The 14,692-nt window shown below is 48.1% G+C and overlaps 1 protein-coding gene across 1 annotated transcript; it reads left to right on the top strand.

The window, feature by feature from the left end:
- Positions 1-607: 607 nt before the first annotated feature.
- On the top strand, positions 608-14,686 carry LONP1 (lon peptidase 1, mitochondrial). Its single transcript, XM_042886860.1, has 17 exons — positions 608-988; positions 2,233-2,321; positions 2,676-2,795; positions 4,960-5,188; positions 5,693-5,754; positions 6,265-6,394; positions 6,726-6,809; positions 7,472-7,692; positions 8,659-8,797; positions 9,674-9,852; positions 10,577-10,664; positions 11,477-11,599; positions 11,945-12,061; positions 12,345-12,485; positions 12,569-12,734; positions 13,808-14,016; positions 14,428-14,686. The coding sequence occupies exons 1-17, from the start codon at positions 608-610 to the stop codon at positions 14,587-14,589; spliced, it is 2,640 nt and encodes an 879-aa protein (XP_042742794.1). The 3' UTR covers positions 14,590-14,686.
- Positions 14,687-14,692: the final 6 nt, after the last annotated feature.

Here is a 14,692-nt window from a genome sequence, read left to right as displayed (position 1 = left end):
GCCAGGCTGGATGTGGCTCTGGGCAGCCTGGGCTGCTGGTTGGCGACCTGCACACAGCAGGGGGTTGGAACTGATGAGCGTTGTGCTCCTTTGCAACCCAGGCCATTCTGTGATGATTCTGTGATCTCACCAAGAGCGCAGTGCTGCCCAGCACATCCTGCAGCCTTCCTGCCCTGAGGTGTGCTCAGAGCAGAGCTGCTCTGGGGGCTTTAGCCCAGTAGAAGTTCTGCCCTTCTACTTCACTGCGTACTTCTATTTCTAATTCCTTAATTGCAGATTGGTGCACACACAGTCATACATCAGCAGGCCATCAGTACACGTGGGGGCTGCCCTGCGAGCTCCGCGAAAGACCATGGTGGCCAACAGATGGCCGTGAGCCAGCAGCGTGCCCTGGTGGCCAAGAAGGCCAACGGCTCGGGCGCGAGGTTCGGATGCGGTACCCCTCGCTCCGCCCGCTCTCCCACAGCACCGGGCAGCGCCGGGATTCGAACTCGTGGCCCCACTCTCGCGCTCCCGCAGACGTGCGCCGCCCCACGCTCCCCGCGCCGCTGCCTCGCCCGGCGCCTGCGCGGCGCGAACCGGAAGCGGCTCATCTCCCGCCGGCAGCATGGCGGCCGCGCGCTGCTTGCGGCTGTGCGGGCGCTGGCGGCCGGTCCTGCTGGGTTCCGCGCGGCGCCGTCTCCCGGCGGCCGCCTCCTCCGTCAGCCCCGCGGTCCCGCCGGGCCCCGCGCCGCCGCCCCGCGCCGCCCTCAGCACCGCCCCGCGGTGGCAGCGGTGGAGCTCCGGCGGTTTTGCGGGGAGCGACGGGCTGGAAGGCGGCGGAGGGGGCGAGGAGGGCGGCGGCGGCGGCGGCGGGGCGGACCCCGGCGGGAGCGGCCCGGTGATGACGGCGCTGACGCCGCTGATGGTGCCCGAGCATTTCCCCAACGTGCCGCTCATCGCCGTGACGCGCAACCCCGTGTTCCCGCGTTTCATCAAGATCATCGAGGTGGGCGGGGGCTGCGGGGCGGCCCGGCGTCCCCCGGTTGTTTGCCGGTCGCTTCTTCTGCTGCGGGCTCGGCGTTGGGCCGATCGCTTTGGGCCGCGGGGCGGTTCGGGTCGGAGGATCACCCGTCCCACCGCGCCGCACCGCGCTGCTCGTGGCTCCGTCCATTGACTGAGCGGGGCTGACGCTGCAGTGCCAGACGGAGCGTTTGGCCGTCTGAGAACGTGGATTCGTTCGAGGGGTTTCTCAGGGGAGCGCTCTCTCCGCCAGCTTTTCTAACTGCGCTTCTCCACGTTGGCCGCCGGTTGCTCGTCACGGAGCCTTAGGGTTGGAAGGGACCTTTAAAGGCCATCTCACCCCACTGCCCTGCAGTGCATGGGGACACTGCAACTCTGACAGGCTGCCCAGGGCCTGATCCAGCCTGGCCTTGAGAGTCTCCAGGGACAGAACATCCACCACATCACTGCAGCCTGTGCTACCTCTGACCAGAGCCACCATACAGGCAGCACTGGCACTGTTGGCTCTGCTTCTTCAGGAACTGATAGGCAAACAGAAAGGCTGAGCACCTCAGAGTGAAGCTTAGAGAGCAGGGAATGCAGAAGTTTGTGTATTGGAATCATTAGGTGTGCAGTCCTGCAGAACTTCTGTATGGAAATGGTTGATATCAATGCTCTGTGATCTCAGCACTTCTAAGCTGCTCTCCGCTCCCTGTGCTGGGTGCAGGAGGGGGCTGGAAGTCAAAGTGTGAGAGCTCATGGCTGAAGAGAGCTGAATGTGTAAAGCCAGAGCTGCGTGCATAAGCAAAGCACAACGGGATCCTTTGCTTCAGGACAGCAGGGCTCGCCTTGTTTATTGGGAACACAAACATTTTCTGAACATCCCCTGGTTCTGTAGTTCAGTGTGACATCAGGTGGGGTGGGATGTCCTCTTGGCCAGCGTGGATCAGCTGTCCCAGTGCTGTCCCCCCCAGCCCCACACCTAAAACATCCCCAGTTCTGTGCAGCACTGCTTGGCAGTGTGTTACCTCTGCTATGTTAATCAAAAACTCACAACACAGCGACTTCTTAAATATTCAGTGTTAGTGTCTTCTAATATTCTTCCATTTCTATGTTGCTGTCTTTTAATGTAGGCAAGATCAGAACAAAGATTAGACTTCATAGTTCAGAGGGTTCCACCGTGCGTGGTTTGGTGTGCTGAGGGTGCAAAGCTGAAGGAAAATCCTTACCTGACTGTGCTTCTTGTTCTAGGTGAAAAATAAGAAGCTGGTTGAGCTGCTGAGGAGGAAGGTTCGTCTTGCCCAGCCTTACGCTGGTGTTTTCCTTAAGAAGGATGATAAGTAAGTTGTTTCTCTTCATCTTTACGGCAGTGAGATGTTTTTGTGCCTTTACACTAGAGGCTGTGCTCTGAGATTCCTTGCCTGTCATAGCATTCCAGTAATCATGCTTAGACCTCCTCTTAGCACAGCATCCATTGCCACCACCATTTTGTTGCTGGAAAGGCTGCTGCTGTCTGGGAGGGGCTGAGCATGCAGAGATGTGCAGAGGGGCTGCCTAACCGTGAGGACAGTGTGAAATCCTTGCTTCCGAATGCAGGTCAAAGTTCTGCAACCAATTGCTTTTTTTCTTTTGTTAACGTTAACCCACTCTTTCTCAAGTTTCTTTATATCCTGTGTTTTTTTCTTCCTCGATAGCAATGAATCGGATGTGGTGGAGGATCTGAATGAAATCTACCAGATGGGAACATTTGTACAGATCCACGAGATGCAGGACCTGGGAGACAAACTGCGCATGATCGTCATGGGGCACCGGAGGTACTGAAGCTGGGGCTGAAGGCGCTGGAAGGACTGGAGAAGCACACCTCCCTCTGTCACTGTCACCACGTGTTTCATGTGCAGCTCCTGCATGACAAGCTTTTGTTACTGCACTGTGTTCTGATGCTGCTCATTCTTTGTGCTCTTGCAGAGCGAGGCAGTTTCACCCCAAAAATAAAGAGCTAGCACACATCATTCTCCCATAAGCCATTAGGTGATGCAAGCAAGTATTTGTTGTTCTGAGGTTCATCAGTTTCTTTGGAAAATACAGCAGGAAAAAAGGGAGAAGAAAAAAGAAAAAAGCGCTCCAGAACTGTAATTATGATTGTCCTGGAAGTGGATTGAGTGAAACAGGATTACACATGGGGATGTAGGTTTGGCTGTCTGTGCTAACTGTTTTGAGATGAGACAGTGTAGAACAGCAGCTCTAACAGCCTCAGGTAACTGATTTTGGGCTGTGTGTTGCTTTGAAGCTTTGCTTTTTTTTTTCCCTCTTGCTTTGCTGCACCAGTTCTGTTTTTATCTGGACAGCAAAAAATAGGTGGTGCTTCTCAGAGCTGAGTTTGCCTGAGCTTGCCAGGAAGAGGGTGAGATTTTGGTCCCAGTCTGGAGAGCTATGGGTCGTGCTCTGTGTTTTAAATGTCTGACATGAGGCTGTTGGTAGAAGAGGCAAAATTCAAGGAAGTTTAAAAATACAAACAGGGAAATGGATTTTGTTTGGAAGGTATAAGGCCGTGCATCTAGCCCTTCCCTTTTAGGACTTAGTAGTTAATTGCTATAGAATGCACTGTTGCTTTGATCTCTTCCAGTATCATCATGTAGGAAATAGAATGGATGGTAGAATTTTGAATGTCTAGGTATGGAAAGGCTTCATGATACACAGGGAGTTTAGAATTAGGGTTGGTACTGCAGCAGGTGTGGTTTAAAGCAAAGGATTGATTGTTAAGAGTCAGAAGAGGGAAAAAGCAGAACAGGATGTTCAGAATGAAGGTGAAGGAGTGAAGCAGCTTTTCAAGAACAGGAGGGGCTGGGATTCCCCTTCAGATCGTAGGTTCGTATAGAAAGCCAGCAGTCTGAGCAGCCACACTCACAGTGATACCTTATTAATCGTCCTGTCTGTGTGCTGTGATGTTTCAGTCTGCGATCCTGAGCTTCGTTGGTGTGTATTTGTTCACCAGGTGATTTAGCTGTGGGTTTGTTAATGGTTTTGATCCTGGCTTTGCAGTTCGGCAGCTGATCTGAGCAGTAGAGCTGGGGATGGAGATGAGTCCCTGCTGTGCAGCTGTTCAGCCTGTGCTTGTGCTGACCTTGGAAGGGCATAGCAGCAGCAAGGTGGCAGAGGGGAAAAGGTGTCCACCACCTTCATCCCAATGCAGAACTGCACTGGAGATTCTGAAAAGCCTTCAGTATTACAGACAAATGGCTTTTTCTCGTGCTCGAGTCGTTTAGCAGAGCAGGCTCTCATAAAGCATAATTACCTCTGATTATCAGGACTATGTGACAGATAAAGGCGTTGTTCAGAGTGAGCAGTTGTCTTTAAGCTTCATGAGATGAAAAACCATTCAGCAGCCAAACACAGAGCAGTTCTGTGGTAATTTGGGCTGAGGTAAAGCCAATTCTGTCCTGTTAGTGGGAGTTAAAGAGAACATTTCAGGTGATTATTTTAATCCTGGAGCTCTTTGCTTTCCTACTTGAATGACTTACAAGAACTTGAGGAAGGAAATGGAAGAGCTACAATCTGGGAAGGAGATCCCTCTTCCCTTCCTTCTTTCTTTCAAGTGCCCCTTTTCCTTCAGTCTTCCTGTGACTTTTCCATTTCCTCCTACTTCTATTAAGGAACCTTGTTAAACTGAACCTGCAGAGCAGAAACAGAAGCAGCTGTTTTTGTGGCTGGTTAATTTTTGTATATTTCTGCTCACTTGTTGTAAACTTACTAAATAAGACCCATTGGTATTTACCACTCGAGTGTTATGGTTTTGCTAAGTGACACCTTATTTTAACAGAGTGAACCAAAAATTAAATGTTACAGAAGTGTCTATTATCAATTAGTCACCGTTGTCAAATATTGGCATTTCAGCTCAAAACGAAAGGCTTTCCAGGCTGAAGCTGAAGTCACATAGAGGCAAAGGAGAACTGATTGTGTTTGGTTTGCTTTGGCTTTCAGAATCCGAATAAACCGGCAGCTGGAGGTGGAGCCTGAGGAGCCTGAGGGCAAACAGAAGGTGAGAAGGAAACAGAAGCGCCCTAAGAAAGAGGCTGAGGAGGAGCCTGGAGCAAAGGAGCAAGCTGTGGAGGTGGTGCTGGATCCTGTGGCTGCTTCGTCGCAGGAGGTTCTCATGGTAGAAGTAGAGAATGTGGTTCATGAAGATTTTCAGATCACAGAGGAGGTGAAAGTAAGTGAATTGAGCATACCAGCCTTGACCTGCCCTGTGGATGGCATCTGTGTTGCTTGCTGAAGAGTTCTAAAATGAAGCTCAGACTTCAGGCATTGGAAAACAGTTCCTTCTTCTTGTAGGGAATTTTATGAAAACAGTGAGTTCTCCTCAGAATGGCTCAATTCCTTAGAACCAATCACTTCAAAAAATTGCCAGCTGAAGAGACTGAGCTGTGCTGAAGTCTGTGTGATAACCTATGTCAAGTTAAGTCTTTGCCCCATGGTGATCTGAGTGGTCAGCCTGACTGCATCTTGTGTCCCAGCACAGGATACATGTTGTGCATGGAGAAATTCTGCCCCTCCTGCGTTGTCTTGCCTCCTAGGAGGAGTAACTGTGCAGCACGAGCAGCATTTCAGCACAGCACTGGAGATGAGTGGCCAGGGGCTGCCTGTCTGGGCTCCCAGAATGGGGAAGTTGGGGAATGTTGTGTTTGTACTCATCAAATCTTTCTTGTTCTTACAGGCTCTGACTGCAGAAATTGTCAAAACAATCCGGGACATCATTGCCTTGAACCCTTTGTACAGGTCTGTGTTTCCCATGTGTGCTCTGGGGATGGAGGACCCTAAGATTTCTGTTCCCCTTGGCCTTTTGCTGTAACAAAGAGGAGACACTCACTGAATTGCTGCCCAGAATTTGGTTTGGGAATTGGCATCTGCTGTTGGAAAGTTTTGAAAACCTTATGCAAAGCTTTAATATCTGTTAGGAGAGCAGGACGTGGAGCAGATGGTGTGGGTGTGAGGGGAGCTCACTGCAGTAAGTGCTGCAGCGTTATGCACGTGTTGTGGACGTGAGGCTCAGCACGGCGGGTCACAGATTGTGAACATTTCACATTCATAGCTGTATTTATCACTGACCGTTGCTTTTGTCAAGGTGTGTATTTGTCACTGAACACAGCTTTAGTCAGGCTTTTGAAAGCTATTTTGCTATGAAGCAGAGTTGCATTTCATTTCTTCTTTGGATAACTCAACAAGGCTACTCCTTTATGAATGCAAGAATTTACTGAACATTTTGGGTTTTATCACCATTTTTTCCAGGGAATCTGTACTTCAGATGATGCAAGCTGGACAGCGTGTGGTAGATAACCCCATCTATCTGAGTGACATGGGTGCAGCACTGACAGGGGCAGAATCACACGAACTTCAAGACATCTTGGAAGAAACCAGTGTAAGATTAAGCTTTCAACTCATGCTGTACTAGCAGAAGTGTGCCTTTCATTTGTCATAATTTCTCTGGCAGCCTCAGTACAGAGTGGGCTCCCGTGCTACATTTGGTGGTAGGTTAATATCAGCTCAGAGATTCCTGCTGAAGGATACAGGGAGTAAGTAATAATCTGCTTTCAGGGAAGGTCTGGATGCTCTGTGTCTTTGTGACAGTTGTCTCTTGCGCTGTGGTTGCGTGTTGCTGAGTTGGTCTTTCTACACCTGCAGGTGCTGTGGGGCAGGGAGTTGACACAAGTGCAGTGTCTGACAACTCATTTTGCATCTGTCATTTCCAGATTCCTAAACGGCTTTACAAAGCCCTTTCCCTTCTAAAGAAGGAATATGAGCTGAGCAAACTGCAGCAACGTCTTGGAAGGGAGGTAAGCTTTCAAGTCAGGTATATCTTACGCACATTTATAGCATGTCCATCTCTTAATAGTACAGTACTTAGCACTACCAGTGGAGAATTTTAAAACAAGACCATGGTGCACACTGAAGGAATGACACTGATGCAGTTAATAACTTGATACTCCTCTCCAATTGGAAACTTAATTTTTCGTGCTCGTTTGGAAAAGTAATACAGGATCTGCTATTGAATCTGCTTCCTCCTGGAAGCCCTGCAGGCAAAGGAGGGAGGTGATGTAGAGAAGCAAAAGGGGTTTTTGGAGAGCATACCGCGCTTATCCTACTTGATTTTCTTCTCTTATGAGAAGGCCTAGAGGACAAAGGGAGAACAGCAAGTACTTTTACACTGACTTCAGCAAGGCTGTAGTCGTGGTCTTTGGTTTTCTTTTGGACAAGCTGGGGTGATGTGGACTGGAAAGATGAAACTCTGAGTTTGGTGTAGATGCTGTGAGAATAAAATGAGCACAGTGAGATTGGAAGTGGCACAACAAGCGGCCGTTCCTTTAGATGCTGCTGAAGATCTCTGCTGTATTTTCAGCCTCCAAAAAGCTCATAACTCAGAAGTGCTGGAAAGCATTTGATGTTTATTGCATGGTGCCAGGAGCGGGACAGTCACAGTGCTTGTTGCTGTGTTTAGGTTGAAGAGAAAATCAAGCAGACGCATCGCAAGTACCTTCTCCAGGAGCAACTGAAGATCATTAAGAAGGAGCTGGGTCTGGAGAAAGAGGACAAGGATGCAATAGAAGAAAAATTCCGTGAGCGGCTGAAGGAGCTGGTGGTGCCAAAGCACGTGATGGATGTGATTGATGAGGAGCTGAACAAATTGAGCTTGCTGGATAATCACTCCTCAGAATTCAAGTGAGTGCGCGGCTGTGTCCTGTCAGGTTAGTTAGGAGAATAAGAGCAACCAGCCCAGTTCTGTTAAGCTCTTACCCAGGGAGTTTTTTCTGTCTTAGCTGCTTTCTCTGGATGTGTCATAATTGCGCTCCTTCCTTGCAGCCTAAAGCTGCACAGAAGTGCTGTGCCATTCCTTTCTCCTCATGAAAAGTGCAGTGATTCCTGCAGCCCTTAAGTGTTGCTTTTCTCTCTCCTCAGATGTTTTCATGAGATGCAGGAGAAGAGAAGCAAAACTCAGCTCCTGTAGTGCTGGGGCAGGGCTGGAGCTGCAAAAGAGCAGCTTTTATCTTCTGTCACATCATCTGTGTGTCAGAAACTGAAATTGCTTTGAACATTCATGTCTGTTGAGGTGCATCTGCTTTGCACTGAGCAGTCAGCACGGTCACCAGTGCAGGTTTGCAACAAAAATATTTGGCAGGAAAACATCAAAGCTGCACACAAAGCTGGTATTACTTTTTCAGGTCTAATTCCAGCATTGCTGTGCACCCGGTGGTTAACAGATCTTTCAAGCCCTTTTTGCTTCACTACAAATAGGATTTTCATGCAGCATTTACTGTGACTGTTCTGGTTATAATATGGTAACGTGGGGTTATTGTGGCAGACTGACAACTTTTGTCTCCTGAATGATGGAATCAAAAGGAAGTAAGCTGCTGAGGGAGTTCAACAGAAGAAAATCACCCACCCAGGCCAAGGTTCTTGCTCACATATTTTGGTGTTCTGAGACAAAAGTTTGCATTTTTGGGGAAAGGGGAAAGGGGTTGAAGACTGCAGTTACAGGCTATCAATGCCTGCCCAGGTAACAGGGGTATTTTCATCATCTGCCTTTTATGAGTCTGATTCATCCTCCGCTTTTTGAGGGGTGAAATTGTTTTGGAAGGCAGTGGAGGAAGGCATGGGTTTGTTGCTGAATCACTTTGTTTCTGTCAGCGTTACACGGAACTACTTGGACTGGCTGACATCCATCCCATGGGGTAAATGCAGTGAGGAGAACCTGGAGCTGAGCAGAGCCCAAGCAGTTCTGGAGGAGGATCACTATGGGATGGATGATGTCAAAAAGCGAATTCTGGTAAGGTGGGAGTGGGTAGAGGGCACAGCTTCAAACTCAGCCCAACATCAGGTGGTTTGGTTACGTTTCAGCTCGCAGCTCTCCGTTAATTTTCGTTAGATCACAAATCACAAAAAGCTGCAGGAATGTTCTGGTGATAAGTTAATGTGTTTAATTGCTATTGGCAGTGAAAGTCACATTCTGGTTTCGAATGACAGCGTATTCATTTTGTTACTTAAATGCTGAGGAAATGAATAAATATCCCAGGGAAGCACTGCCAGGATTTCAGTCAGTGCACTGAGAAGTTCCTGAAGAGGTTCATCGTGACAGGCAAAGCTCCTGCCTTCCCAGAGCACACCAACCCTCAGTTGAGCAGGGGAGGAGTGTTAGCCAACAGTGAATTGTTGGTGTACATTCTGAGGCATCCTAGAATGTTGCTTTTATTAAATTGTTTTGCTCCGATCTGGAGAGAAAGATAAAGGCAGTGAAATGCTTTTTGTCTCAGGGGAATTCTGGGGTAACTTTCCCCCAGCAGTACCCAACAGCAGGGACTTAATCTCACTATCTGATTCATTATTTTAAATGGTAAATACTCTTTGGAGTGGCAGCCCAGCACGTTGCTCATCAGTTCCTGCAATGTTCATGCTGACTAGCCTGACAGAAGTGCACTGAGTTGCATCATGCAGGTCTGTGGCTTTGATTACTAATAGAGTAATTCCATGCAGTGGCAGAGTCCTACCAGTAACCTCAGCATCTCCCCCTGCCCTCCCCAGCTCTTTTGAGGACCTGTTTTGTGTAGGAATCTCATTTTGGAAGCACTGCTTGACCCAATAACAGATATGTTTTGGTGTTGCTGCTGTTTTCCTGTTCATTTTTGGTGCTTCCTTTGCTGTGCAGGAATTCATAGCAGTCAGCCAGCTGCGTGGGTCTACCCAGGGGAAGATCTTGTGCTTTTATGGCCCCCCTGGGGTTGGCAAAACCAGCATTGCCCGCTCCATTGCCAGAGCCCTGAACAGAGAGTATTTCCGCTTCAGCGTCGGGGGGATGACCGACGTGGCAGAAATCAAGGGACACAGGTCAGCGTGCTTGGATTTGTGTTAAAGTTGTGCAAATGGGAGCATGACTGAATTTGAACAGTGTGTGTGATTTAATTCTCTGTTCTGCCAGCTCCAGCCGAAAGGGTTTGGATGCAGGAAGAGGAGAAAGTTAATGCAAAGGGAGGGATTTGTTGTGATCGTGTTCCTGCCTCGAACTGCAGTTGGTTCTTGTGTGTTCTTACAGGAGAGCTTTGGAAAGTTGTGTGAGCTTCTCAAAGGCATCAGGCTTAGATGCCAGAGTCATGTTTGTCTACAAATGCCAGCACTTGAGGATAGGAACAGCTTGAACCTGGTGATTTCTGTGTGTTCAGGTGTAACTGAGGCCAGGTTTCTGAAGGATCAGGAGGGAGGAAATCTTTGGAACAAGAAAATGCACTGTAATGGTTCTTTAACCCAAACCAACAAGTTGCTGTTCAATGCTCTCTGTGCCCAGCCTCACCTTTTGCTTCTGTCTGCCTTAAAAGAGGATAAAACTAAAGCTGAAAGCTGCAGGTTCAGGAGTATTCTGCCAAAATTCAAGGCTGCTCTCTCCAAAAAACAGAGTAGATGGATCTCAGTGCTTCTCGTGGCAATGGAGAATGCTTTGGTAGACAGATGTTGAACATCTTTCCCAGCAGGATAAGCCTGTTCCATCACCTGCGGGTGTTGCTGGTCTATGCCGTACTTCACAGTTCCCCCCTAAATGCAGTCTCTGGTAAAACAGGAGGACGTACGTTGGAGCAATGCCAGGAAAAATCATCCAGTGCCTGAAGAAGACCAAGACAGAGAATCCCCTGATACTGATTGACGAGGTGATGTCTGCTCTTTTTGGTTTTGATTGACGAGGTGATGTCTGCTCTTTTTGGTTTTGCTGTTAAAAACCTGCTTGGCAACTATTGGCTCCCGCAGCTGAAAGATGCAGCAGTGATGGTCCCAAAAGTCACAGATTTGGTGGGGGTGTTCAATTGTGCTGGGCTGTAATGTTTGGGTTACAGAGATACTTCAGACATTTGTTTTCTCTTCCTGTAACAGACCTCAGCTTTTACATTTCAGTCGTTCCTTTCCTTTTCCATTGCAACTATTAGATTCATGAGGATCACAGCCAGAGAATTCAGCAGCTCTCATGTTCCCCACCACTATTGTACATGTGATATTATATGTGTCACTCTCTCAGCAAGTCTGAAACAATACTATAAGAATTAAGATGCTTACAGTCAAGTTTAGGTCTGCTTTGAGAATAGGTAGGAGCCAGGTCTTCCATCCTACTGCTTTGCACCAAAGCAAGTAAGGACAGGGTGTAACAGCAGGGCTTTAGGGCAGACCAGAAGCCTCTGTGGCTTCATTGTGTGCCACGGCTGGGAAAGACCAACAGCCGATGGCCTGGGAATGGAACAGAGGATTAAGCAGCAGTTGTCTGCCCTGCTGTTCAAGCCCTGAGCCTTGTCAGTGCACTGAGTGCTCCTGCCTGTGGCGGAGGCGAACTGGGGGAACCCACAGTGAACTGGTGGAGTGGTGGTGGCTGTTCATAAGCACGTGAAGATTTTGAGATGGAGCCCTTAAACAGTGCTTGCGTAGGAACCTGCTGCCGTGAGAAACTTCTGACTTTAAATCTCGTCTCCTGCAGGTGGATAAGATAGGAAGAGGATATCAGGGGGATCCATCCTCAGCCCTGCTGGAGCTGCTGGACCCAGAACAGAACTCCAACTTCTTGGATCATTACCTTGATGTCCCTGTGGACTTATCAAAGGTATTTCCTCTCTTCTGCAGTGCTGTGGAGCTGCAGGGTGTGAGTGTATGTCAATGCATAGATCTGTACGTGGCAGCAAGAAAAGTCAGGAGTCTGTTTTTCATAGCGACAGGCAGAGTTGCTGTGGTTTCTGCTGCTGTCTGGCTTTTGTATTTGGCTGCCTATACACACATAGCTCTAGAACCCAAAGCTTTGTCTGCAATAAAAACTAGACTTCACAGAGAAAATAACCTTGCTCCAAACCTTCAGATCCTGCTCCAGCCCATCAGCCAGAGAAACACAGCAGTGAGGGAGCAGTGCTTGGAGTAAAGCAGCAGGTCACCTCATAGGATCTTGTGCTTCCAGGTGCTTTTTATTTGTACTGCCAATGTAACAGAAACCATTCCAGAGCCGCTGCGGGACAGGATGGAAGTCATCAATGTGTCAGGATACGTCGCAGAAGAGAAGCTTGCAATTGCAGAGGTGAGAGGAACTGCTTCAGTGATGTGCTGTGAATTGCATCTGATAAAATGGTTTTGGCAATGTCAAGCTTACGTATTTACATCCAACCATATCAACCGATAGGAGGCACGTGGTATGATGGACAGAGTTCCCCTAATTTGAAACAATTCCAGCATTCTATAATAGAGAGGCAGTGAACTCTAGAGAATGGCATTGAGCTCATGGCAGAACAAAGGTGGGAAATTGGAGCCATTAGGCTTTTCTCCACAAACGGACAGAAGGATGTGTGCATGTTCTCTTTCAGAGGTACCTGGTCCCTCAGGCACGAGTTCTGTGCGGTCTGGATGAAAACAAAGCCAAAATCACATCAGATGTGTTGACTGTTCTCATCAAGCAGTACTGCAGAGAGAGTGGGGTGAGGAATCTACAGAAACAAGTGGAGAAGGTGAGGGAGAGCTGTGTAACCATGACCTCTTTGCTTCAGCATTCTAAGCTCTTTCTGCAGAAACAAATCCCTGTCTCACACAGGTACTGAGAAAATCAGCCTATAAAATTGTGAGTGGAGAAGCAGAGATGGTCCAGGTGACACCTGAAAACCTGCAGGACTTTGTAGGAAAGCCCATCTTCACCGTGGATCGAATGTATGAAACCACTCCTCCAGGCGTGGTGATGGGTCTGGCTTGGACAGCTATGGGTAAGAGTTGTGCAGGCACAGCGTGCAGTGGCACAGTGACCTGAGGGTTAATCGTGTTACCAGGGAATTTGTTGATCTTCTACGTTGGAGTGAGGCTGCAGGTCCTGAAAGATAAAGACTGGCTGGAAAACTCAAATGTGTGTCTCCATCTTCATGTCACTGTCAAAAACTCAGTCTAGTCATTTAGTTTAAACTTCTCTAACCAAGTCCAGTGAAGCTCTTCTGCCATTAGCAATAGTAACTTCTGAGGCTTTTTAGATTCTGACTTCCATTTTCCTGAAGATAAGAGCCTTTTTTAATTAGCCCAGGCTGATTGTGACTTCTCTTCGTGTGCTGTACCCATGTGAGCCACATCCATTACAGTGGCAGTGATTAAAAGCATAAGCTTTGCTAAGAGCAAGGACCAAACCTTAGAAGAAGGAGGTGTTGTTCTGACTTGCAGCGTGCCTCAGCTGTGCTGTATCTCTCCAGTGATGTGTCACCATGGCTTTCGGTGCCAAGGGCAGATGCAGGCATTCCAGCACTGACTTGGAGTGAGCGAAGGCAGTAGTTACGCTTCACTGGATTGCTCCCCTGCTTATCTGGGGTCCTGTGTGCACCACTGAGGAGACTTACAGCACACAGTTAAAGGATTAGACGTCCAGATGTGTTCCCTGTGTTTAATTGGCTTTGGGTGGGATTGAAGTCCTGGAAGTGGTTAGAAAGGAAATAATTGTACAGTGGAGAAGGTAAACAAATGCACTGGGAAGTAGAGCTGACAGGTGTGGTGTGAGCATGTCTTACAGGCAGGAAGTGCCTACAAAGATTGCTTCCACTAAATATGGGCTGTGTCTATGGGTGATTGTGAGGTTTGAAGGAGCAGTGAATGGAGACCATCAGTGCAGTCCTGTTGAGATTTCTAGCTAAGCTTTCTGAAGGGATTTGGGGAACAGCTCTCAATTGCTCTTTCCTCAACAGTGTCTCATTAGAAAGCCTTGACTTCAAATTCCTCTCACAGTGTCTGCTTCACCAAAGCCACCTGCTTTGATTTTCTTTAACCTTTCTCAGGATGTTGTTTTTCTTCTCTTTCTCAGGAGGTTCCACTCTGTTTGTTGAAACATCCCTGAAGCGACCCAAAGACAAGGAGGGCAAGGATGGGTCCCTGGATGTGACAGGGCAGCTGGGGGACGTAATGAAGGAGAGTGCCAAAATTGCTTACACGTTTGCAAGAGCCTTTCTGATGCAGAAGGAGCCCAACAATGACTTTCTCATGTCGTCCCACATCCACTTGCACGTCCCAGAGGTGATCTGATGGGGAAGTCAGAGACATGCATGGCTGCTTGCCTGTCACGCTTTAATGTAGTCCATGTTTTTCCCGTTGCTTCTTCCAACGCAATGGGAACCTGGTTGTTGTTACCTGATGATTGGTTTCTTGCAGGATCAGAAAGCAGTAGATGTTTTCTCTGCCTCTGTTCCTCTCCCATAGCTGTTTCTTTCTTCTCAGAGATCTGTTTGACCTCAGATCCATGCAGACTGTCACTAGCTGAGGTTTTGCTGGGTAAACTGAGCAGTGTTTTCTGCCTTGTTTTCAGTATTGCTCTCCACTACTTTGTGATTCTTTATCTGCCCTTGAAATACTGCTTCTTGTTCCCATGGTTGGCTTAGGCCAACAAAAAATGTCAAGGTATTGATGCTCATTTTTTGCTTAATTCAGTTATTCAAAATCCTGAGCTTGACGAATGAATATCACAGATGCATCAGGCCAGAGATCAAGCTGTGGGCTCAGTTTATTATTGTGAATAAGATGAGGAGTGGCACGGTGTCACTGCATGTGCCATTTCAAACAGCACTTTCCCCAGAACCTTTGTGCAGTTAAGTGCAAGACCCCCAGAAATTGCTGCTGTGTTATAAAAGCAGTGGACAAAGGTATTGTCTGGCTTTGCAGGTCTGCATATGGGTTGAAAATATGATTTTTTTTT

The sequence above is a fragment of the Lagopus leucura genome, unplaced genomic scaffold (genome assembly GCF_019238085.1).
Source record: "Lagopus leucura isolate 7727_CA_CO unplaced genomic scaffold, USGS_WTPT01 Super-Scaffold_100064, whole genome shotgun sequence".
NCBI lineage: Eukaryota > Metazoa > Chordata > Aves > Galliformes > Phasianidae > Lagopus > Lagopus leucura.
Note: the sequence above shows the minus strand (reverse complement) of the source record. Positions and strands in the feature narration are given on the sequence as shown.